Genomic DNA, 23,828 nt, shown 5'->3' on the forward strand with positions numbered 1-23,828 from the left:
TAGATTTTACACTTCTGTTGGACAGTTTGGAAAGAATTAAGCAATAGTGACATAGAAAGTTAAGTGAATTTAAAAAATAATGCAACTGTTATTTGTAGACAACAATTATATAGGAAGAAAATGGCTTAGCAATTATCAGGACTAATAAAGTTGTAAGATAAACACTAAATAATGATTTAACCAAAAAATCATGCTATAACTATGTTGGAAGGATGGAGAAACAAAAAGTGGGGATATAAGGTGATGTATGTAACAAATGCTATTTCCCATAATAGAAAGTCAATATATACTCTCTAAAATGGTAAAGCAAGAAATAGTGTATGTAGGATATTTAGTTTTGAGAGTAGGGATATTCAAAAAGGGGAGGAATGGGATGGGAGACTGCTGTTTTCCCTTGTAAGCCTATACTCTGGCTTTTTAAATTATGTATATTACTATGTTTGTTGCTTTGATGAATATGAATTTTTAAAATGATAAATATACAGACAGGAAAGAGGTAGGGCTGGAGATTTAGGTTTGAGAACATTTGCATATCAGATTCCTCAGGGGAGAACATGTGGGATGAGAAGAGAGCTAAGGGTGGAAACCTGAGTAACACCTGTGTCTGAGGGGAAAAGTCCACACAGGGCTAGAAGAAAGAGGCTGGGAAAGTATTTTTTCAAGTGACTATATTTTGTTTTAATAATTAGGAAAAAATATTTTCAATTTTTCAAAAAGTGTTGAAGAAGAGTGGTAAGGAGAAGGTAGGAGAACTGGAAGGTTGTAATGTTATGGAAGCCAAGGCAGGGGAGAATATCCAAGGAAGAGAGAGGTGAGCAAGTGCTAGATCCTTGTTGTAAATGAGGTGGAGTCAAGGAGGCCATTGACATTCGCAATTAGGAAATCTGTGGTGACCTTAGCCAGAAGTCAGACAGCAAGTGATGGGTTGAAAAGAGGTTGGAATTTGAAATCAACACAGTGAGTATTGAAGACTCTTCAGAAAAGTGGATAGTCACAAGTGAAAAGAGAGGGCAAAGAACATTTTGGAGGGGCAGAGGGCTTGCATTTATTTATTTATTTATGCAAGGAAAACATGCTTTTTAATTGAAGGGAACTAGGTCATAGAATGGGAGTGGTTGAATGACAGAGAAACTGATGAAGTAAAGTCTACATTAGGAGTCATTCTGCTTAAATTCATACTTCATATTGAAAACATGCATATCAGTTGGGTAGATGCTACTATTTAGGGTAAGAAGGATTTCACAATCTTTTATACCTGGATTTTTACAGTGTCTATTGTAGACAGTTTTCTTGACTTGGGCATCAGGTAGAGAAACCCAGAATAATGGAGCATTTCTTCAGAAGTTGAGCCAAAGTAGTCCTACAATAAAGAATTGGCTAATCTGGCTAACAAAGCTTAAAAGCAAGTTTTGAAAGGATTCAAATGTTTCTAAGTAATTGAGTCCTAGAATAAAGCTCAAGAATATTTTAAGGAATATAAAAATAGCACCCAGAAAGGTAAAATTCCCAATGTCTGGTATCCAATAAAAAATTATCAGGCATAATGAGAATAATCAAGAAACAGGCCAAAAAATGACCCAGAAATGATAGATGATAGAACTAGTAGAAAAGGACATTCAAACAGTTATAATTATATTCCATATATTGTAGATTGTAGAGGAAAGCATGAGCATATTAAGGAGAGCTATGAAAGATATAAAGAACGCCTCAAACAAAACTTCTAGAGATTAAAAAAATGAGATGAAACTATACAAACTGGGATTAGGAGCAGATCAAACACTGCAGGAGAAAGCATTACTGACCCTGAAGACAGCAATAGAAACTGTCCAATATGTAAAACCAGATAAATCCCCCTGTGCTGGCTATCAGTTTATTGCCTCAGCTCCAAATTCACCTTTTTGCCTGCTTTGTGATAATGGAGCTATTTCTTGTAATATCTCTTCTTTGTCAGCCAGCAAGATGTTAAGCCTGGTCAGTAGAGGGTGCTCGAGAGACTTTGGAGGAGGTAGGGGTTCCCCTTCCAGTTCTAGTGTGGCTTGCTCTCAAAGTCCCTGGAGAGCGCACTTTTTCGCTACTGCTTTGGGCCCTGAGGTTTCTCCAGTGGTAGGTTCTTACGTGACACAGCTTTCTCCAGCATTTGGCTACTGCAGCTCTTGTTCTGTTGAGTTCTCAACTCAGCCAGAAACAGTACAAACCAGAAGACAGTATAGCAACATCTATAAAGTACTGAAAGAAAAAACTTTCAATCTAGACTTCTATATCTAGCAAAAATATCTTTTAAAAAAGCTAATCCAATAAATACTATACAAGACTCATGTTCAAATGTCCCCAATTTCCAAATAATGTTCTTTATAACTGATTTTTGTCCCCTCTAGCCTTAATGTAGGATCCAAAGATCTTACATTAAGTTGTTACGTCTCCTTCAATTTAAAACAGTCCCCAGCCTTTTTTATTTTTCATGACATTTACATATTTGAAGAAGTCAGGCTAGTTTGTTTGTTTGTTTGTTTCAGAATGCCCCTCAATTTGGATGTTGTTGGATTAGATTCAGGTAAATCTTTTTGGCAAGAATACTGCATCAGTGATGTGTCCTTCTCAGTGCATCACATTGGGGCCCCTGATGTCCATTTGTCCCATTATTGGTGATGTTAAGTGTAATCACGTTGTTAAGGCAGCGTTTGTACAATTTCTCTAACGTATCTGTTTCCCCTTATAAACACCCTTTCTGGGATGATACTTTGAGACTGTGGGTATCTTCTTCCTCCATGGGCTTTTATCCATGTTTTAGCATCTATTGGTGATTCTTGCCTGAATACTCATTTTAAAGAAACATTTGGAACACCATTGCTTCCTCTTCGAATTTAAAAATAATATTTTACAATCTTCATAAGCATTTTCCTTGGTTACTTAGTTGATGAGAACTGTGGTGTCCATTTGGGATCTTTTTCCTTTCAACACAGACGTCTGAGGGAATTTTTGCCACACGGAAGCTCAGCTTGCTTGTCCTCAGAGGGAAGCTGTAGCCACAAAAGTAGTTTTGGAAGCCCAATATAGAATAGCACTACTAAGGCATTGACATTTAATGTGCTATCGATAACCAGTGTGGCAGACTCCAAATAACATGCCAGACATAATCCATGCCTAAAAGAGATTCTGTAATGGATAAAAGGCAGCAAAAACCTTGGAGAAGGTATTTTTTTTTGTCTCTATCTCCAGAATTCTATAATTATAAAGCCTTCATTTCTCTTCAAAAAATTCCCATAATTTTCCCATATATCTCGAAGGATCATACTCCTAAAACCTTTTCTTTTTGAGAAAAGAAATAGAGGTCCCCTCTGTCACCAATGCCAAATTGATATTCTTAATGGGCTGGAAGATGGCAACTCATTTCAGGGGGAAGGGGATGATTTTCAACAAGTGAGTGTAAAAAGGCAATAATAAAAAGAAAGTTGGGGTCACATGAAGACCTCAAGGTATGAGTAAACTCAGACGAGCTTCTTACTTGCTGAGCTTTAAGGTCTAAGTTCCTGGGTCCCTTGGTGGATGGCCTCTGTGTACCAGAGCAGAGTATCCATCTCTCCTCTGCCTGCACTGACCCTGGACCAGGAGAGGTGCTCATGACCTCCTTTGGCAGTACCTTTCCTGCCTCCTTGCAGGAGATCAGCTCACATGCAGGTCAGTGTCATTCCCAGACCACAGGAAGGCACCCTAGAAAATGGTCTTTTTGTTTGAAAGCTTCCAGCTGCGTCTCTGCCCATCTTCCTGCCTGGTCCACCAGGAAGTGGTTTGGTTCACATTTCAACAGTACATGAGGGAGCATTTGTCTTGATAGCCTCTGAGATCATCCTGGCACCAGATTCCCCAATGTGATTTCCCTGGAGACTAGAAGAGAAGAAGTAGGACAAGTTGAGAAATTGACTGAAGGGCTAGAGAGGCCTGCAGGATCTCTTTAGTAAAGAGTAGGTGGTCACTACATAAAATGCAGAACTCTGGATGGAACCTTTGTGCTTCTAGGATCCCTCCTATGGACAAGGCTCTGAATGGCTTCCTCTTATACCAGCTTTCCCCCCAGCGCAATGGAGGGGCCTGGGTGTCAGCTGGCTCAGAGAATTGGGCAGAAGGTAGGACCTGATCTGGGAGCAGTTCTAAGGGTGAGCGAGAGTGGTGGGAAAGAGCAGATACTTCTGAGTCCTACTCACTTGATATGCTGGAGACCATGGTTTCCAGACAGTGCGGTGGCAACACATATTGCCCCATCCATCCCCAAGGAATTTTCTTGAAGACTAGGCAGAGAAAAGATGGAGACACCACAGTGAACCATTTAGGACAGAATTCCAAACCCCTGGAAGCAGCACTGCATTTCATCATCTTGGGCAGCTCTGGAGCTGATATGTCCACTGGTGCCATAGCAACAGCGAGGTGGCGTTTAACCCTGAGACCAGAGTCTGCAGGGAGCCAGGTGGTTCTGTCCAAGTGGCATGCAGGGTGTAAGACCAAAAATGCAGATGTTAATTAACTTACCTCTGACTTACGCAAGGAAGAATGAACAAACCCATCTGCAGCTATATTGGGACTATAGTAACCAGAACAGTCTGAACTACTTCTATTCAGAAGGAAGCAGCTACAGAGGAAACTAAACGCATCTTATCCCATGGGGGAGGTTCCAGCAGAGAAGTCACCTGCTCTGAGGCACAGGTAGGTCCCTACAATCACTCACTTGATTCTTCGGAGACTTGAATTGACTTTCAGAGCATTTGCCAGGGCTTTGGCTCCGGCCACACCAATGGCGTTTCCTCTTAAGCTGTCAGGAAAGAGGAAACATAAGGCACGGTGACAGTGATACGTCTTCAGATGCATGTGGGCTACTGGGTAGAGGCTGCATGAACTCAGCAACCACGGGGTTAGGTTGCTCCTGCCTCACTCCCGGGCACAGAATGGACATCGGCTCTGGGGAGCAAGCAGGACATTGAGGAGGGGGTGAGCCGACCCAACCTGGGTGGTTGGTTGGGGCCTTCACGCTCCTTTTGCATTCCAAAGAAAGGAGAACTGCGTAGAGGAGACGCTTCTTCCAGCGGTCCCTGTGTGCTCGGCATCATAGAACTGCAGGGGTAGGGAGGACCTGGACGTCCCTGAGAGCCCCACAGAGCTTGAGGCCCCAAACTCTTGGATCTCAAAGACTTAGATACGTGGTCACTGACCGCCCCAGGGGACCCTAAAAGGCCTCAGGATGTGCGCAGCCGGGGCAAGACCAGGAAGAGCAGGTACTCAAGGAGAGGAGGACCGACCACAGTGACTCCCAGGGAGAAGGGTGAAGTGGGAATGGGGAAGCTGGGGCATGCTTGATCTAAGTGAAGCGATTTAAATGATTGTTTCATGTAAGTTGACATTTTTTCTCTCTTCCATATCCATTTTGAATCAACAGCTTGATTTGTTTGGGCAAGAGACTGTAGCCAGAGACTGAAATACTTACTCGAGAATCTCCAAGGTTCTGTTCACAGACAGGGCCTCTCCCAAGGCTTGGGCCCCTGGGGCTCCAATGGAGGCCACCTGGAGACTGTAAGAGAAGATGCTGTCACCACAGACAGGTTGTGCCTCTTTAGCCCTCACACCTGCCCCAGGCCCAGCGTCTGTCCATACTCGTCCTTCATTTTCACCACCCCTTGACTTAGGGCTGAAAGTGGCGAAATAGCACTGAAAATCGTTGGTCCTTGCTCTGTCCAAAGAATGCTGCATCTCCTGCCTGTACTGCTGCCTCAGACAAATCTGGGACTGTGGGCACAGGAAGTAGAGGTAGTCTCCTGGACAGTTGGGGAGAACACTCCCTGTATCCCCAATTCTAACTTTCTAGATGTTTCCTAATAAGGAAAATCAAATACACCTTCCTTGACGGGGAAACAGAAATGGGGTTTTCTATGAAAGGATGGTGAAGGGCTGGCTTCCTGTGCGGCCATGCACATCAGGACTTACTAGAGAGCAGTGAGGGCCGTGTTTGCCTTCAGCGCGTTGGCCACCGCACAGGCACCTTCGTCCCCGATGGCGTTCTCCTGCAAACTGAACACAGACAGTGACCCCGGGGCACATGGGGCACAGGGCCAGCTTCTAGCATGATGTGCTTAGCTGAGCTTGGACCTTCTATTTAATACAGACCACACACACCATAGACTAGACTCCCAGGGTCATCCTGTGTGGCCACTGCAGCCCCATGGCCTCCTTATCAACATGGAGAGGGGTCTGGAGTCTGGACCCCAGAGGCAAACAAGAAAAAGGAAGTGGAAGTACGGTCATCAAGGGTTTGGGACACAATAGGGGATGCTTTCCAAAGCCAACCAGAAAGCTAAATTGAAGCCCTTGATCCCCGGGCTATTGCTAGTCAGCGTTTTACATCTTTTCTTTTCCACATTGGAAGAAACAGCTGGCCCTGGAGCAGTAAATGATTAAGTAAGAGTTTAGTGCAAGTGGACTTGGGCGTGTTTAAGGGAGCAGTTTGCAGTACTGATGTTAACAGCACTGACTGTGTATTGTGCACTAGCAAGCCCCGTTCTTCCTACTGGGAACTTAGGCGTGGACACGTGGTGGATGAACAGTCACCAAAGGCCGTGTGCAGGCTGCAGGGAGGTCTCCCAGCCCGGGGTGGTCACAGGCTGCCCAGAAGAAATAGGTCTAAACCAAGACCTGAAGAATAAGAGACGGGAGAGAGGACCTAGCTCATCTAAGGAACCCAGTGAAATTGAGTCGTCTGGAGTACGAGACGAGGCTGAGGGGTACAAAGGAAGCAGATGTTTGGGGGCCCTAGAAGCCATGCTAAAGGTCGGCTTCCCTCTGCAGGCACTGAGCAGGCACTGAAATGTCTCAGCAGGACGGGGACAGATGCGTGTTTTGGAAAGATCTTGGGCAGCAGTATGAGAGGATGAACTGGGTGTGGAGGCTGCTGCAGTAATACAGGTGAGTGACGCTGGTGGCCTGGACAGTGGCCGTGGGGGTGGGACATTGGGAGGAGAATCGACAGCACTAGGAAATGAATTGACGGGACTTGGAAAAGAGGGAAGGCGATGTTTCTACTTTGCATAGTTGGTTGGCTGGTTCTATTCGTGAGATGGGGAACCAAGAACTGGGCTTATGGAGGAGATAAGTCAGGCAATTTGAAGTACCGTGAGACACCTAAGGTGCAGAGTGGACAGTGGACACATGGGTTTGGAGCTCAGCACAGAGGGCTGGGATACAGATGTGGGGCCATTGGGACTTTGAAGGCAGGAGAGGAGGAGTGCTTCCAGAAAAGAGATGTCATTCACGGGAAGGTGGCCTAGGACGAAACCCTGAGGAACACAGGAACTTCAGAGTCACAGGAACACAGTATTTCAGAGTCAAACAGAAGAACTAGCCAGTGATGGGACATCCTGGAAACAGGGAGAAGTAGTCAGCATCAAAAGCAGATGAGACTCAGAAGGTTCAACACAGTTACCGTTTGACCCAGCAATTCCGTTCCCAGATACACGAGACAACTAAAAGCTTACGTCCACGCGGAAACTTGTACGTTAATGTTTATGGCAGCATTATTCATAATAACCAAAAAGTGGAAACAATCCAAGTGTTCATCAAAAGATGAATGGATAAACAAACTGTTCTAGCCATACAGTGGAGTGTTCCTCAGTCATAAAAGGGATGAAGTACTGACACATACAACAATGTGAATGAACCTTGAAAACATACTAAACGAGAGACCTCAGTCACAAAAGACTACACATTGTGTGATTTCATTTATATGAAAAGTCAAGAAGAGGTAAATCCATGGAGACAGTAAATTGCTGGTTGCCAGGGGCAGGGGAGAATGAGGAGTGACTGCTGATGGGTCCGGGTTTCCTTTCAGGGTGATGGAAATGTTCTAAAATTGACTGTGGTGATGGTTGCGCAACTGACTACTAGAAACCAGTAAACTGTACACATTAAATAGGTAGATTATATCTCAATAAAGTTGTTGGTTTTTAAAAACAGATGAGGATGGAAACATGCCTGTGGCCTTAGGGAGAGGAGACCATGTGCTGAGGGCATGATCCCTGCACCTGGTGGGCCCCAAGCTTTCAGATTCCCCTGCACCCTGCCCTCCCCGTGGGCCCTGTGGAGGCCCCACTTACTCGAGGCTGGTCAGGCTCCTGTTGAATTGTAGTGCTTGTCCCAGGGCCTTGGCAGCACCGGCTTGGATGAAGTTCCACTGCAGGCTGGGCAGACACAGACCACATGACCGTGTCGCCCAGGGCAGAGCCCAGGAGGTCTTCGGGCTCCAGAAAGCGGGGGCTTCTCTCAGGAGAGTCTGACACTAGGGGATCAAGTCCCTGCAGGAAGGGTTCTGGCCACTGATGGGCCAAACTGCAACCCTCCTCAGGCTTAGTCCCAAGGGGTCAGCATTCACCCTCTGGTTAGGGGTGGGTGCAGGGACAGGCTCAATAAAGACTCCAGATGGCCCCTGAATGAAGCCTGTGACACGGAGGCACAGCCATGGGCACCCATTGGCCTCTCCGTGGATCATCCTCAGGAAGCAGAGCAGGGGACATGGCCAGTGGCCTCTGTTGGCGGCTGCCTGCAGCCTGCTAGAGGCCCCAGAGAACGTGGGGGTGCCTAAAGCTGGACTTGGTCTCCTGCGTTGGTGGTTTGGGTGTAGCCCTGCAGCTCTGCACAGGGGACGGGGTGGGTGGGGCCCCGAGGACTCACTGAAGGGATGTGAGGGTGTGGTTTTCTCTCACTGCCACTGCGATGGCCTGGGCGCCCTGGTCGTGGAGGAGGTTGGCTGTCAGGCTGGGAAGAGGGGAACAGGGGCAAGTGAGTAGGAGCTGGCAGTGAAGTCCCTTGTCCTTGCTCCCCGGGGAATCTAGACTGCTCCCCTTCAACCCAGGACTGCATCAGATCTGCTAGGATGGCCTAGCTCATGCTTATGGAGCACTTGCATGTACCAGGAGTGTGCCCTGGACTATTGTAACAAATCCTGATAACCGCATGGGGGTGGGCCCAGCCTCAGCTCAGTGGGGTTCCAGGATAGGTCACCCACCAGGAGGTGGCAGAGGTGCCCAGGGACTCACTCCTGACCCCTGTACTGTGCTGCCCCTCACAACATGGCCCCTTCCAAATGCTCAGCCTTCACCGTGGGATGGAGGGAGGGGGTCAGGCAGAGTCGTTGCTAGATTCATCCTTATGTAATTTATGACATGAGAGTGGGGAAATTGTGTCAGGGTTGCCACCAGGGGCCAGGTCTCCTGGCCACCCTCTCCTAGCCAGGTCCTTCTCTAGCCTTGTACAATGGCAAGGGTTCCAAGGGTCTGGCCCATCAGACTCTGTGCTGTGGGTGGGCGAGGCCCTGGGCATAAAGGAGCCTTAGAGAACATGGCCTGCCCCCGACTCACGTACTCCAGGTTCTTCAGGGTGCTGTTGGTGCAGAGAGCTCGAGCCAGATGCTGGGCCCCCTCTGAGCTGATGGAGTTTTCTCGCAGGCTGAGGAAAGAGAAGACCTTGAGCTGCTGACCAGTAGAATGAGGCCTCAGGGGACACAAGCCTAGGCGTTCACGCTTTTAGAACCAGAGAAATCTCAGGTGGGCCCTGGCCTTCCAGAACTGTGTGAGGGGCAGGCAGACATGCTTGGGTGCCTAAAGGGAGCGGCAGGACCGACGGCCACAGCTGCCCCTGCCCTCCCGAGAGTAGGAAGCGTGCAGGATGTCAGCTCTATAACCAAGCTGCTCAACCACAGGCCTTCCCCATAACCAGCCCACAGGGGTAGCTGTGGGCTTCCCAGCACCAGCCTTTCCTTCCCAGTCCCACGGTCCCTTTAGATTCCCTGGCTAAAGGGACACCTGGTTAGAGAGGGAGGCTGGGACTGACTCACTTGAGGCTGAGGAGGGTTTGGTTGGCCCAGAGGGCCCCCATCAGCGCTGCCACTCCTGCATCACTGATGGAATTGCTCTGCAGGCTGTGGACAGAGGAGAGGGTGTCCTTGGTGTGGCTGTCTCAGAATCCGAAGGGTGCCACTAGTCCAGTTGAAGCAAACAGGGAGTGGGGGATCCAAGAGGCAAGAGCCACTCCACATTTCACTTCTCATCATGCCTCTTTCCTCTCCCATCCCCCACATTCTAGCCCCTGCTAGGTCAAGGCAGGTGGGTCTAGCAACACCAGCCCCAAAGTTTATACTCTGCCTTAGTTTGGATGGCTCCAAATGGCCTTTGAGGGCGGTGTGCTGTGTCTGCAGCCCAGAGAAAGTGGCATGGTTGGGTCTCCCCAGTGTCGATTCGACCTTAAGGCCACTGCAGTTGACCCCCCTTTAGCTAACTGTACCAGCTTCTAAAGGGCACTCAGCATTTGTCACTCTGAAAACTCTAGAACCAACACCAACCCCTACTGTCCAGGAAAATGGAGCTGGTGGGATGGGACAAGTGGGGTAGGCATAGAGGGAGAGACACTGAGATCACAGTATACCCAGGGTTGGTGGTTGGTTTGGTTCTGGCAGGGAAGTGGCCCTGAATGACCGCCCTCCTCCAGGACCCGCCCACCTACTGGATGGGGAACCCAGGTGGGGCAGGGGGCGGAGTCATCCTCTGCCCACTGCCACTCCTGGAGGGTGGTCAGGCAGACTCACTCCAGGCTCTCCAGGCCCTGGTTCACCTTCAGGGCCTCGGCCAGGGCTTTGGCACCTCCATCGCCAATGCTGTTACTGGAGAACCTGTAAGAGATGGGACACGGGTGAGCTGACCTGGAGCAGCCAGGCAGGGTGGGGCCTGGGGATCTGGGTCCAGGGGAGGGCTGCTTGTTGTCTTAAGGGTGCCCAGTGCACAGTTCTGCTTGAGACTGGTTGGCCAGTGGCCTCTGCAAGTGACCACCTGCTCCTTATAAGAGATCAAGGTAGCAAAGTCCTTGGCTCCCTGGCAGGAGGCAGGGGGCAGGGGGCGGGCCAACCGTTTAGTAAGAGGTATTTGTGACACTTTTTGTGCAGGTGGCCAGGAAATGCTGTTTTCTTCTGACAGCTGGGAAGGCAGGATGTGAACCTGAGACAGTTGTGGCTCACTTAATCCTGGGACCTGGGGCTTCAGCTTCCTGAGCCAGTGCTTTGGAGTCCAAAGCCAGCTGTTCTGTACTCACACATTCATCCATCCACTCATCCGTTCACTCATCCACTAGTCCCTCCCTCCTTCCTCCCCTCGCTCCCCGCTTCCCTCCCTCTCTCTCCCTTCCTGTGTTCACAAATATTATGGTGGGCTGGACATTGTGTTAGACACCGAGAATACCAAGTTGGCCCTTCTGCGTTTCTCACATGAGCTCCTTCAGACTCCTGTTCTGCTTCAGAGCATTTGCCATCCGCTGGGTTCCCACTGGCCCAATGGTGTTCTTCTGCAGGCTGTGAGAGAGGAGCAGAGCTGGTCACAGCCACTCCCAGGCCAAGGACACTGATACAAGGTGAGAGGTCTGAGAGCTGAGTACCATCTCCATGTCACAGCCTGGGAGGAGGGTCCCCAGGAAAGGTTTGCAGATGATGCCAAGAGATTGACGTTACGTGAAGAGGGAGAGGCAAGGTGGCCAGGCCCCCCATTGTCAGAAGCTGGAAAGCAGTGACTAGCAGACACACAATACCCAGAAATCTCCTGAGTGGGGACTTCCACGTCCGAGTCCCACTGGCCCCTTACCCATACAACCCTCTCAATTCTCAACAGCCTACCTCCATGTAGACCAGCCAGCAGCCTGCCTCCCAACCCTTCGGTCTTCCTAGGACAGACCCTCCACTAAGGTTCTTCTTTAAAAGCTACTACTTCTCATACTAAACCTGGAGGAGGGGGTGTTGCGGGAGAACCCCTGTGCTCATCCTAGGAGGACAGGCAGGGCAGGCTCTCTTTTTCAGGAGGCTAAATACACTCTAAACAAAAGGGAATTTCCCCTGGTTCCAGAAAGGAAAGAGACCTCCCTCTCCCTTTTCTTAGAGTATTTCCTTGTTGGGATTGTAAATCCTTTCCCTGTCCCTTTGAGAAGTATGCAAATCTTTTTAAAAGCTAAATAAAAGACTCTTGCCTAGGCTTAGAGCCTAGGACTGTCTTTTGTAAGGGCCTTGGAACCATCTCTTTGAAATGTACGCATCAAAGAAGATAGCACAGCTTCCAAGTTGTAAGTGCCTGCTTGTCATGAAGATAAAAGGTTTTAACTTTCCTTTGGCTAAAGGCAATTAACAAACACAGATGGCTACCCCAACTACCAGGCTAATTTAGGACAAACTATGGATAACAAATGGTGCTGTCCAGTCCTCCTTCTTGAGGACAAGTTGTTTTTTATCTTGGGTTGTGTCCACTTGGCTATGGAAAAGGGTGTGATTTCTTTCTGTCTTTGCAATCTCATTGGTGATTGCCTATGATGCACGTTGCAGTCTAGTTGAATGTTTATTAAAGTAATAAAACTGTTTTGTTGTTCCGACATTTGTGGAGAGGATTTTCTGGATTAGCAGGAGGCTTTATTTTTAAGTATTTGCCCAACACCTGTTCTCTGGAAAAGCAATGGGCACCTAGTTTTCCAGGGGCCATCCAGATGGGTCAGAAAGCCTCAGGACTATGGCCCATCCATCCCTACTTGCAGGAAACAGACAGAGAGGCCCTTGGAGAAGGAGACGACAGGGGAGGCTCTCTGCTGGCCATCATGTCCACTCACTGCAGCACAGAGAGGGTCCGGTTGGCAGCCAAGGCCTCAGCCAAGGATCTGGCACCATCATCCCTGATTCTGTTGCTCTGGAGGCTGTGGAGACAAGGAAGAGGTGTAATGCTAAAGGGGCATAAAAAGACACTCAGTGGTGGCCTGAACCCCGACCACAGTGTCACCAATGCCCAAGGGAGACAGCACCTGACCTCAGTGAGAAGGGGCTTTGACACTACTTGCCCTCACTGCCCACCACACGGGAACTGGGGAACAGTTGGCCCTTCCCTCTGCTGCTTTGGCCTTAGGTTTCCCTTGAGGTCTCTAGGCACTTGCCTGCTGATTGGGGACAAGGTGCCCATAGTATCTGGATAATGATAGCTAGGTTGTCCTAATTACAGCTGAAAGCCACAGCACTCAAGAGTTAGTGAGGATGTGGAGAAATTGGAACCTTCTTCCACTGCTGGTGGGACTGTAAAATGGTGCAGCTGCAGCAGAAAACAGTCTGGTGGTTCCACAAAAGGTTAACATAGAATTACTGTGTTTCATTCCACTAATTTAAGCAAATTCCACTCCGAGGTATCTACCCAAAATAACTTAAAACATGTACTCAAATACTGTACACGAATGTGTATAGCCGCATTGCCAAGAGGTGGAAACAACCCAAATGTCCATTAGCTGATGAGTGGATAAACAAGTATGGTCTCGCCACACAATGGAATGTTATTCAATCATAAAATCGCATGAAGTACTAATACAGGCCACGTTGTGGATGAACCTTGAAAACACGATGTTAAGTGAAAGACGGACACAAAAGGAATTATTTCATGATTCATGTGAAATATCCAGAATAAGCAAATCCATAGAGACGGAAAGCAGATTTGGTGGTTGCTGAAGGGAGGGGACAATGGGAAGTCACTGCTAATCAGTACAGGGTCTCCTTTGAGGAGGATGAAACTAGATTTTGGAACTAGATGTGATAGTGGCACAGTTGTGAGTGTATTCTATGTCACTGAACTGAACACTCTGGAATGATGAATTGTGTGTGACTTTCACCTCAATAAAAATAAATGAAAAAACAAAACAACGCAATGAAGGTACACATTCAACGAAGAATGGATACAAACACTGGCCCCTCAAAGGAGCACAGCAAACCGCACCGAACCACAGGAATCTTCTGGAGGATGGGCTTTCAATGTCTTGGAAAACACCTCAGGTGAATGTTCTGACAACATGGCCTTGGGTATTTCTCATTCAATGGAAGACAAAAAGTTTTCCTCATCGATTATTTTGCCTTTCCACCTTTACGTACGTCCAGACCCCTTCTTCTCTATTCCCTCCTCAGATCATGAATACAAGCACAATGACCAGAGAGGACCTGGAACTTGGAAATTTGCTTAGGATACAAGATCCTGTAGTGACCACTGAGTGAGAGCTGGTATTTCATGGTCGCCATTTTGAATCACCTCCCACTCCATGGGTGGTACCTGAGGAGGTTTTTTGTTCCCTTTCCAGGGGGTAGCAGGTGACATGTACCTCAGAGAGGCCAGAGTACGGTTAATCTTCAGAGCATCTGCCAGCGCCTTGGCTCCTTGGGGTCCAATGGAGTTACTGCGGAGGCTGACGGAAGGAAGCGAGAGACAGAACCATTCTCTTTCATCCAATTTCCAGAGGAACAGAAGTTACACTGACTTTTAAATCTATGCTCCTTGAAAAGAATGTATCAGGGCTTAGGATTTCATGTTTGGTGAAACTGGGGCAGAGACCCTTATGTAGGCAAACAAGGAAGGAATTTCCAAAGGTGGCCTCGTGTGACTGGGAGAAGAAAGCAGGATCTGATGGACGAGTAGGCTTGGGCCAAGTGTGGAGAGGAGAATGATAACACCAGGTTCAGGACCAAAATTCTGGTGCTTCCTGGGTGAGTCCCAATAGCTGAGCAGGAACCATGACTTTGCTTGCTCAGCTGACTTTCCAACCCACGCAGGGGAGAATGTGGTCTAGGGAACGTCACAAGATGTCTCACAGCGCTCCCTATCCCAATGGTGAAAGATTGGTATTGTACTTACTCTAGAGCAGTCAGACTTCTGTTGACAAGGAGGGATCTGGCCAGAGCTTTGGCCCCTTTGTTGCTGATCTGGTTCTCAGCCAAGCTGCCCAAGGAGAAGGAGACGAGTGGTTGGTTATTGCAAGTAGAAATCTCATCACCTCAACTCCAGGCTCGTGATCCAAGCCCCTCAGCTTCACCAGCATCAGGGCCTGGACACAGGTGGAGATCAGGTGAGTCCTGGAACAGATTGCCAGGCCCAGGAGAGCTTCTGAGCCGGGCAAGGTAGGGCCAGAATGGGCAGACAGATCTTCACACTGGCAAAGGGTCCCAAGGAAAAGTTTCGCCAGAATCTAGCAAAACAGCCTGTACACAACACAGCAAAGAGGATGGGTAGTGACAGAAGTCTACCACGTGGACCCCAGCCAGTGGTGAGCTAGAAAGCTGGCTCTCAGGAAAAACCAAAATACAAAAACCCTAACGTGTAGCATTGGCCAATTTCTATGGTGTAAACACTCCTACCATGGACAATTTGAAGCACTCACAGTTTTCACAAATTCCTGAAAATTTAACAATCAGCTCTCATGAACTCATAGTTCTAGCACACTTCTGGTTCCAGCCCTCTCTCTAATGCAAGAAAGGAAAATGGTAGCGTTGTTACAGATCTAACTGTAAAGTAAAAAAGTACATCTGTAGCTGTCTTGAAAGGGCTATTCCAGGAATATACTGGTGGATCAATCTAATGTTGCTTCATGTACCCAATTTCAGAAATTGTAGCTGATGAGGTTCAATGTTTCTTAGACATTTAAAACTGTGGGGCAGCCCCACGGGATACAATTAGATTCCTCAGTGCTTTTCAAGCTGTGTTTTAAGGGCACCTACGGTTCCACAGAAAAGCTTCAGGAGCCATCAGGAGTCTAAGAGGGAGCCAAGTGCTTGGGCTCTGGGCCCACCCCCTCTTCTTTCAATCCCAGTAGCTTCCCCCTTTGTCTCTCTGACTTACTGGGATTCTGCCTGATATGCCACTTTAAAAAGGATCCTGCTGCTTTAAGTTTGAAGACCATTCATCCAGACCACCTTCTATATAGACCTTGTAGAGAGCCTCTGTCGACCCCCATCACCTCCAGGATTTTTACCTTTTATTAGTATTTCATGAGCCACGTATGTTTTGTGACGGATCCCTGGGGCATTTCAAACAGGCATGTGGCACTCAGGACCAGAGAGGTAAAGAAGAGCATGTCGCCATAGAGGAAATGTTTGGCTTTGTTCAGAAAAATTCCTGAGCACGATCTGATCTGACTCCTTTAAGCCAAACACTGGAAGTTGACAACTTTGCTGAAGGCTCCCATGAAGGCAAAATATTAATAATGAGAAGTTGTTATATCATGTTTCTTTCAAATGGATTGCATTTATATCTCTGGCTAACAAGGCAAAGGAAGTCTGCTAATAATAACCACCCTTATACAGTGCTTTCTTTGTGCCTGTGTCCTGTCCTAAGTATTTTCCTTGAATTAACTCATTGGGCTTCAAAAGTATTCTAGGAGGCAGTGTGCAGTAAAGGACAAACCTTGTCCCCCAGCTCCTGAGAAATGACCTTCAAGCTCTTGGAATGTCTTGCCGGATAAGAATGTCTCTGCTTACCTGGAGGCCTTGGGTTTTGCTGAATAGTTTATCTCACAGTGTGATTTATGTTGGGGACCTTGGGCCATGCAGTGTCAGCTTAACCTCTGGAGGGGCTAGAGAATAAGGTCAATATGCAGGAGGTCAGGCATGTCTTTGTGGCCGACCCCCAATAAAAACTCTGGACACCAAGGCTAGAGTAAGCTTCCCTGGTTGAAATGCTTCATGTGTGTTGTCAATGTCATCACTGGAAGAAGGAAGCGCAGTCTGTACGACTCCACTGGGAAGGGACAGCTGGAAGTTGGTGCCACTGGGAGGGGACAGCTGGACTCTGCTCCATGCACCTTTTCCCTTTACAGATTTTAATCTGTATTCTTTCAATGTAATGAACTGTAACTGTGGATATGACAGCTTTTTTGAGTCCTGTGAGTTCTAGTGAATCGTTAAACCTGAGGGTGGTCATAGTGACCCCTGAACTCACAGGTAGGTACTATTTTAACCTCATTTTTACCTTCCTTAGACACAGAGGTATCTGCACAAGGTCACACGGAGACTACCACTCTAACCAATGTCCTCAGTGACTGTTTTACTGCTGACTCATTCTTATATTTTCAAATAAAGATTATTTCAGAACTCAGAGCCTGTGAGAGGATGAAAAATTACTCTCTGGGTCCTGTTCTCCAGAGTCACCTCCGCAGTTCTCTGAACGCCACCCTCCGTTCATGGCATCATTTCAACTACAAACCAGGGCATTACTCAGAGGTGGAAATTATTACAGGAGAGATTTCCTAAGCACATAGAGCTGTTCTGCAGTCAGCATATAAACTTCTCGTCTGATTACATTAAAGGTGCAATGTTTACATTTTTTTAATTAAGAAAATTTAAATTGTATTTAAAGATGCAATCCTGTGCCCAGAATCTGCTTGAGGGCAAACTTTGAGAGGAGCTGAGAGAAAATTGGTCCTGGTACCATGTCAGTACATACAGTATTTGGAGAAGTGCTTCTATGTCTACCATAGCCTCTGACCCCTACCATATCTTTTCTCTCTTCTTACAGATGAGGTACCAGAGCCTCTGGAACTTTCTGGAATGGGCAGCAATAATCAGTCCCCATCCTGAGACAGATGCTTCAAAGATACCACTCCTTGAAAGCCCCACTGGCCAGTTGAGCAGAGAGGAGGATGGGAAAGGAGCCCCCAGACTACAAGAGGCAGGCAGCCTGGGTCTCCTGGGTCAACGCTACCTGATCCTCTGAATACGACAGTCCTTCCCGCTCAGCACGCTGCCCAGCAGCTCCATCATGGGGTCCTGGAACTGGTTGGCATCCAGCCTGGTCGGGAGAAACAGCAACAGTGAGTGGTACCACTGCCCACGGGAGGGATGAGACCTGTCATCAGGGCAGCAGAGCGGGCCCAGACTGGGGTCGTCTCCCTTTCCCTCTTCTCCATCCCAGTGCAGGTCTCGCTGTGCAGCTGAGCCAACACACCCACCGTGCTCAGAGCTTTCCTACAGAGGTGAACTGGGAGGCTCAGTAGCATAAGTCCTGGGGTTCTTACCCAGAGGGGTACCTGCCCAGTAACCCCACACACTGTGTGCATGTGTGGGACATCAGTTGCTAACTCTCCTCCTTCTGAGGACGTGGAAGCTGCTCTCAGGTCCTACGACCTTCCCCTTAGCCCCTGCTAGAGTCTAGAGCAGTGGGCAGAAGATGAGCTGAGGATGGAGTGAGTGGGGGTGGCTTCTGTCAGCACTGGGATGGTTCACAGGGTGTTATGGGTTGAACTGTGTCCTCCCAAAAGATATGCTGGCATTCTAACCCCCCAGTGCCTCAGGAATGGGACCTGATTTGCAAATAGGGTCGTGGCAGATGTAATTAGTTAAGATGAGCTCATGCTGAAGTGGGGTGGGCCTGTCATCAGTGTGACCGGTGTCCTCATAAGCAAGGAGAGCGCTATGTGAAGACAGACGCAGAGAAGATGGCCATGTGACCATGGAGGCAGATTGGAGTAATGATGGAAGCAGAGATTGGAGTGATGCTTCGATAAGCCAAGGATTGCTGGCAACATCACAAGTTAGAGAGGCAGGAAGGATCCTACCCTGGTGTCAGAGGGAGCACGGCCCTGCCCGCACCTTGATCTTGGACTCTGGATGCCAGACTGTGCGAGAATAAGTTTCTATTGTTTTAAGCAACCCAGGTTGGGGTCCTTTTTACAGCAGCCCCAGGACACTGACGCAGAGGGGCATGGTGGAGGGTAGGCACCTTCCAGGTCCTCTGCCCACGTACCCTGCACACCCCACTCTGGCACCCACCTGAGGCTCCGGCAGTACAGCAGCTGGGGCAGCAGGCTCTGGAGGACGCCCTGGCTGAGGCAGAGGGACAGGTTGGCTTCCTGGGCGCAGGCATCCGACACCTGCAGGAAGTAGGCCAGTGCAGCACGGTGCTGGGGGCCAGTCAGCCCAGCCAGGCCCCCACTCTCCATGGCCTCCTCCACACTGCGGGCCAGCTCCGTGTGCTGCAGCTCGTGCAGGCAGTGCAAGATGTTGACAGCCCGGGCGCTGACCGCCACGTCGGGGCGCAGGCAGCACTGCAGGAGCTCGGCCACCTGGGCCCGGGAGCCCTGATGCTCGCCTGGGGCCAGCAAGGAGCCAGCCAGCAGGGCATTGACCCGTGGAGACAAGAGGCCCGAGAGGAAGCGCAGGAACACATCCAGCCGCCCGTCCTCGGCCTGCATGGCCCTCTGGGCTGCGCTCCTGAAATGAGTGAGGAAGCCCAGCCGGGGCCAGGACATGCCGCCCTCAGTGAAGAGGTCGAAGATGGCCCTCTTGGACGCACTGTAGTAGTATAGGGCCGCCACGAACTCCTGCAGGGACAGGTGGGCGAAGCAATAGGCCACCGAGGAAACCAGGGTCTCCTCCCGCTGGAGGAAGCAGCTGCACAGAGCGCTCTGCAGCACAGCAAGGTCCACACCGAACGCCTTCAGGTCTGGCTCATAGAACACATACTTCTTCTTGACCAGCCCGTGGAACGCCAGCCGGCCCAGTGTCCCCACCATCTTGCGGCCGCCATGGGCCAGCTGCTCAATGCGAGGGCTCGTCTTGCCCTTCTCCTGGCCCTCGCCACCGAGGGCCATCCTGAAGTGCCAGGAGTAGAGTTCACACAGGGTCCTTGGAGGCCACAGCCCTGCATCCTGGGGCCCCCGCCTGTGGCGGCACAAGTGGCCCAGCACTGACCCCGCAAGCTGGCAGAAGGCTGGGACGGTGCACATCAGGTACAGGGACCTGTTGGCTTGTACCTGACTCAGGACCCAGCCCAAGAGGACTTGGTCCTCGGGGTACATCTGCTCCAAACACTCTTTGATCTCCTCTTCGTTAAAGCCCCGGATCTCAGTCATCCGGTCCACCAGGCCCCCTGGGATCTGGCCAGCCGTGCTGGGGCGGGAGGTGACCCAGACAGAAAGTTCTGGGAAGAGGTTGCCCCGGATGATGTTGGTAATCAGGTGATCCACCTGGATCTCCTTCTTGGGGTCGGTGCAGGCCACGGTGTTGGAGAAGTCCAGAGGCGTCTTACACTCATCCAGGCCGTCCAGGATAAGGAGGACTTTGGCCAGGGCTGCTGCTTCCATGCCGGACTCCCCGGCGTGCGGAAAGACAGAGCGGACGAGTCTGTCTGCAGACAGCTTCTCGTGGGTGTTGAGATCCCGGAAGGTCAAAGGCAGCACCAGTGAGAAGTCCTTGCCGACCTGCCCCCCAGCCCAGAGGCGGACAAAGTCCCTCACCAGGGTGGTCTTGCCCACACCGGCCACCCCAATGGTGATGGAGATTCGGGGTGGGATGGATACCCGAGATAGAGGCAGGAAGAGCCTGTCCAGGGCAATGGTCCTGGTGGAGTGCCAGCCCCCACGTGTGGCTTCCACCTGGGTGAAGTCGTGTTCCCTCAGCTGTAGGTCCGTCAGGCCTTCCACCAGCAGGAGGTTGGTCAGCCTGGATGAGGGGCCGCCTGACTCCAGGCTGCCTCCCACTTTGCTCAGCAGGGCATCTCGGTGCCTCTGTATCCTTGAGTCTATAGGACAGAGACCAGAGGGGAGGGCTGGGGAGGGTGGGGGAAGGGAAGGGGCAAAAAGATAGGGTTGGGGATCAAAGGGAGGGGAGGGGAGAGAGGACCCGGGAATAGCCCTCCATCTGCCTACCATTGCCATGAGGCCCCGGCGGGGTGTCTGGTGTCCTGTCGGGCGTTTGTGGGGCCTGGGAGCCCTGACTTCCTTTCCCGGCCAGCAGGTCCATGAGGGCTTTCACTTGCTCGGCTGGGGAGCCAGCACCATGGCCCTGGCCAGCCTCCCCACCCATCCGCACCTCCTGCTTCCTCATGGAGTCCAGGATCGCCACCAGGAGCTGTGAAGACAGGGCCTGTACCTCCTGCCTGCTGTTTCCCTGCCCAGGGGCCTGAGACAGGTAAGGAGCCTCCAGGGATTGGTGGGGATTCACCATTTGGGGACCTACCCTTCCTGTTCCCTCAGCTGGTGGCCCACAGTCAGGCCTCCAGGAAAGAGGTTGGAAAGGCTATTTTTCCTGGATGGTGAGAGCAGTCCCTAATGCCAGGGGCATTGCTCAGATGTAGGGAGAAGAACTGGAGCCCAGGCTCGAACCGGAGCTCTGCCATTTACTGGCTGTGTGACACTGGGCAGGCTGCCTGAGTTCTCTGAGCCGTAGTGTCCTCATTTGTAACCTGGAAAGGGTGATGCAGTTATGAGCAGGTCCATTCACAAGACAGGGGGAATGAAAGAAGCTAATCGGGAAAGGTTACGTACTGTTTGATTCCAATTCTATCACTCTGGAAAAGGCAAAACTATGAAGACAGAAAATGATCCGTGGTTGCCAGGGCTTTGGGGTGAGGGGAGAAGGATGAATCAGTGAAGCAGAGGAATTTTAGGGCCGTGAAGCTACTCTGTGTGACACTACAATGGTGGGTTCATGTCATACATTTATCCAAATACGTCGAATGTACAACATCAAGAGCGAATCCTAATGTAAACTGTGTACTCTGGGTGATAATGACGTGTCAATGTAGGTTCATCAATTGTAACAAATGTGCCACTCTGGGGGGGCTGTGCATAGTGTGCGGGGGTGCATGTGTGGGGGGAGAGGGCGCATATGTAAATCTCTACTCGATGTTTCTCAAATTTTCACTCAATTTTTCTGCTCTAACAACTAAAGTCTAGTAATTAAAACAGAAACGAGAATGGAGGAGTTGAAAGGGAGGGGAAAGTTGCTTCTCAGAGCAGTTGCACAGCTACATTTCTTACCCTGTTTTCCTGGGGCTCCTGACCCACAAGCAGCACTGTTCTCTTTGCCTCTTAGTGAAGAGCAAAGCCGTATCTCAGTCCCACCTGCTCACTTTCCTTTCCTCCCTGGGGACATGAGTGGATCCCATTGGCAAGGCCGGCTGCCTTCCTGGGTCTCCCTTCCTCAGCTAAGGTGGACACTTGAGGACCCCCAAGCACACTCCCAACTCACCCCTCTTCTCACCTGCTGCAGGCAGGATGTCTGGCCCATGCCAGCCCCTCCAGTTCCTAGGGCCTTAGGAACTCAGGGAGCAGGGGTTGGCCATCCCTCGTCCAGAGGTCTAGAAGAGAAAAACAAGACTTAGGGCTGAGCAGAAGTCACGTCTACTGCTTTGGGTGCAGCAGCTCATTGAACCAAATCCGACAATGCCATCCAGCCCAGTGTTTTCTGGGTCTCGATGTTATTTACTTAAAAGGGGTTCACTGGGTACATCCGCAAGGACCCAACACACTCCCTGACTGTGGATCTGCATTGGGGTTCCTGAGCATTTTAACTCAAGATGAACCTTTTCACCTGGAAAAATGCTCAAAGTAGCTCAGCAATGAGTAAAATAGCGTTTTCCAGCCATTCAGTTCATAGTGGTATTGGAAAGTTGAGTGCAATGAATTTGGGGTAGATGAACTTATCTGGGAACATTAGAAATAGGCCAGGGCAAGGCCACTCGTACTTTTTCAGAATCCTTCTGGGTGTTCTCAGTCTCTTCTAAATGTCAAAACTAAGGGGGCAAAAACAGATGGGGTTTTGATTGAAGTCATGTTAGTGTGGGTATTATTAAGGTCTTCCTTTAAATCCTTTAGTAAAGCTGTGTGCTTCCTCATCTAAATTTTGACGATTTCTTATTTGTGTCTAGGTATTTTTAAATAGTTTGTGTTGTATGAATTTTGTTGGTATCAAAGATGACAGTTTTTGTGTATTTTATCTCAGGTCCCATCAACCTATTAAGCATTAACATTAGTTCTCATCATTTTTCAGTTCATTCTCTCTATGCTTTTGAATACAAACAATACAAACAATTTCATCTCTTTTCTAAAAGTATAACTCATATTTTGAGCAATTTTTCTACACTGGCCAGACCCACTGCTTCCCCCGAGTGCTGTTAAGTGACAGCACTTGTAGCAGGCATCCATGTCTTACTCCTGACTCTACCAGGAGTGGTTCCATCCAGCTCAAACATTAGGCCCGATATTTGTGACAGATTTCTAATTAGTTCTCTTCTCCTCTTGGAAAAGATTCCTCCAATTCCTCATTTCCTATTACCATTCAAATAACATTATATACTACTTATTGAAGGCTTACTGTGTTCCAGACATTCCGTTAAGCACTGTACTTATTTACTTCCTGTAAGAACTCTTATTACCATTGTCTCTCCCATTTTATAGGCGAGGATATTGAAGGTTAAATAACTTGCCCAAGGATCCACAACAGGGAAGCAGTTGAGTTGAGATAGAAACCAAAGCTTCACTGACACCAACACTGTGCTGTATAATCTACTGCATTTTATAGTATGTTTACACATTTAAAAAAATTAGACATGTCTGTTAAATTAGCAAATGACTTTTTAGCAATACTGATATCACATCATTTACTTCCATTCATTTATACAACCAGAAGATATTTACTGAGTGCCTGTTGTATGTTCCAGGCCCTGGGGATGTGAAGGTGAACAAGTTAGACAAAGTCCCCCTGTAAGTGTGGTGATGACAAAAATGACAATAAAGAAGAAAATAAATAAGCAAGGCAATTCTGATGGTGATTAGTGAATGAAATTAACAGTTTGAGTGATGGAGAGGATTGACGGTCTAGAGGGCAGAGGATATGTTAGTCACAGTGGCCAGGGAAGGCCTCTGTGAGAAAACTACATAAAAGCGGAGATCTGAAAGGTGAGAAAGAGCTAATCATGCAGGGAGCTAGGGGAACAGCAAGTGCAAATGCCCTATGTGTTAGAGGAACAGAAAAAGGCCAGAGTTTCTGGGGCAGAGTGAATGAGCAAGTAGGCTCACAAAGGGAGCCAAGGTCAGAGTGGGGTTGAGACCTGGTCACTGTCGTAAGGAGTTTAGATTTGTGGTGGGAAGCCACTGGCAGGAGTGACATGATCGATGTATATCACATCTCTCCTTTAATCTGTGAGCTACACTGATAGATATTTTAATATCAAACCAACCTTGCGTACTTGGATGCAATC

General features: G+C 49.0%; 1 protein-coding gene across 3 annotated transcripts in view; it reads right to left on the reverse strand.

Moving 5' to 3' along the window:
• Positions 1-796: 796 nt before the first annotated feature.
• Positions 797-23,828, reverse strand: part of NLRC3 (NLR family CARD domain containing 3) — a 31,404-nt gene continuing 8,372 nt past the window's right edge. Inside the window, exons 2-20 of one of the 3 annotated variants that reach the window (XM_033101381.1) lie at positions 21,830-21,926; positions 20,968-21,029; positions 20,494-20,695; positions 18,617-20,393; positions 17,550-17,636; positions 14,709-14,792; positions 14,179-14,262; positions 12,661-12,744; positions 11,285-11,368; positions 10,613-10,696; positions 9,866-9,949; positions 9,394-9,477; positions 8,704-8,787; positions 8,130-8,213; positions 5,968-6,051; positions 5,471-5,554; positions 4,718-4,801; positions 4,200-4,283; positions 797-3,882 (exon numbers count right to left, since the gene is read on the reverse strand). In XM_033101381.1, the coding sequence (XP_032957272.1) occupies positions 3,792-3,882; positions 4,200-4,283; positions 4,718-4,801; positions 5,471-5,554; positions 5,968-6,051; positions 8,130-8,213; positions 8,704-8,787; positions 9,394-9,477; positions 9,866-9,949; positions 10,613-10,696; positions 11,285-11,368; positions 12,661-12,744; positions 14,179-14,262; positions 14,709-14,792; positions 17,550-17,636; positions 18,617-20,393; positions 20,494-20,671 (3,225 nt within the window). In that variant the 5' untranslated portion in view covers positions 20,672-20,695; positions 20,968-21,029; positions 21,830-21,926 and the 3' untranslated portion in view covers positions 797-3,791. The remainder of the gene's footprint in view (positions 3,883-4,199; positions 4,284-4,717; positions 4,802-5,470; positions 5,555-5,967; positions 6,052-8,129; positions 8,214-8,703; positions 8,788-9,393; positions 9,478-9,865; positions 9,950-10,612; positions 10,697-11,284; positions 11,369-12,660; positions 12,745-14,178; positions 14,263-14,708; positions 14,793-17,549; positions 17,637-18,616; positions 20,394-20,493; positions 20,696-20,967; positions 21,030-21,829; positions 21,927-23,828) is intronic. The other 2 variants (XM_033101380.1, XM_033101378.1) reach the window with 2 other exon arrangements.

This window comes from Rhinolophus ferrumequinum, assembly GCF_004115265.2.
Source record: "Rhinolophus ferrumequinum isolate MPI-CBG mRhiFer1 chromosome 15 unlocalized genomic scaffold, mRhiFer1_v1.p scaffold_54_arrow_ctg1_1, whole genome shotgun sequence".
NCBI lineage: Eukaryota > Metazoa > Chordata > Mammalia > Chiroptera > Rhinolophidae > Rhinolophus > Rhinolophus ferrumequinum.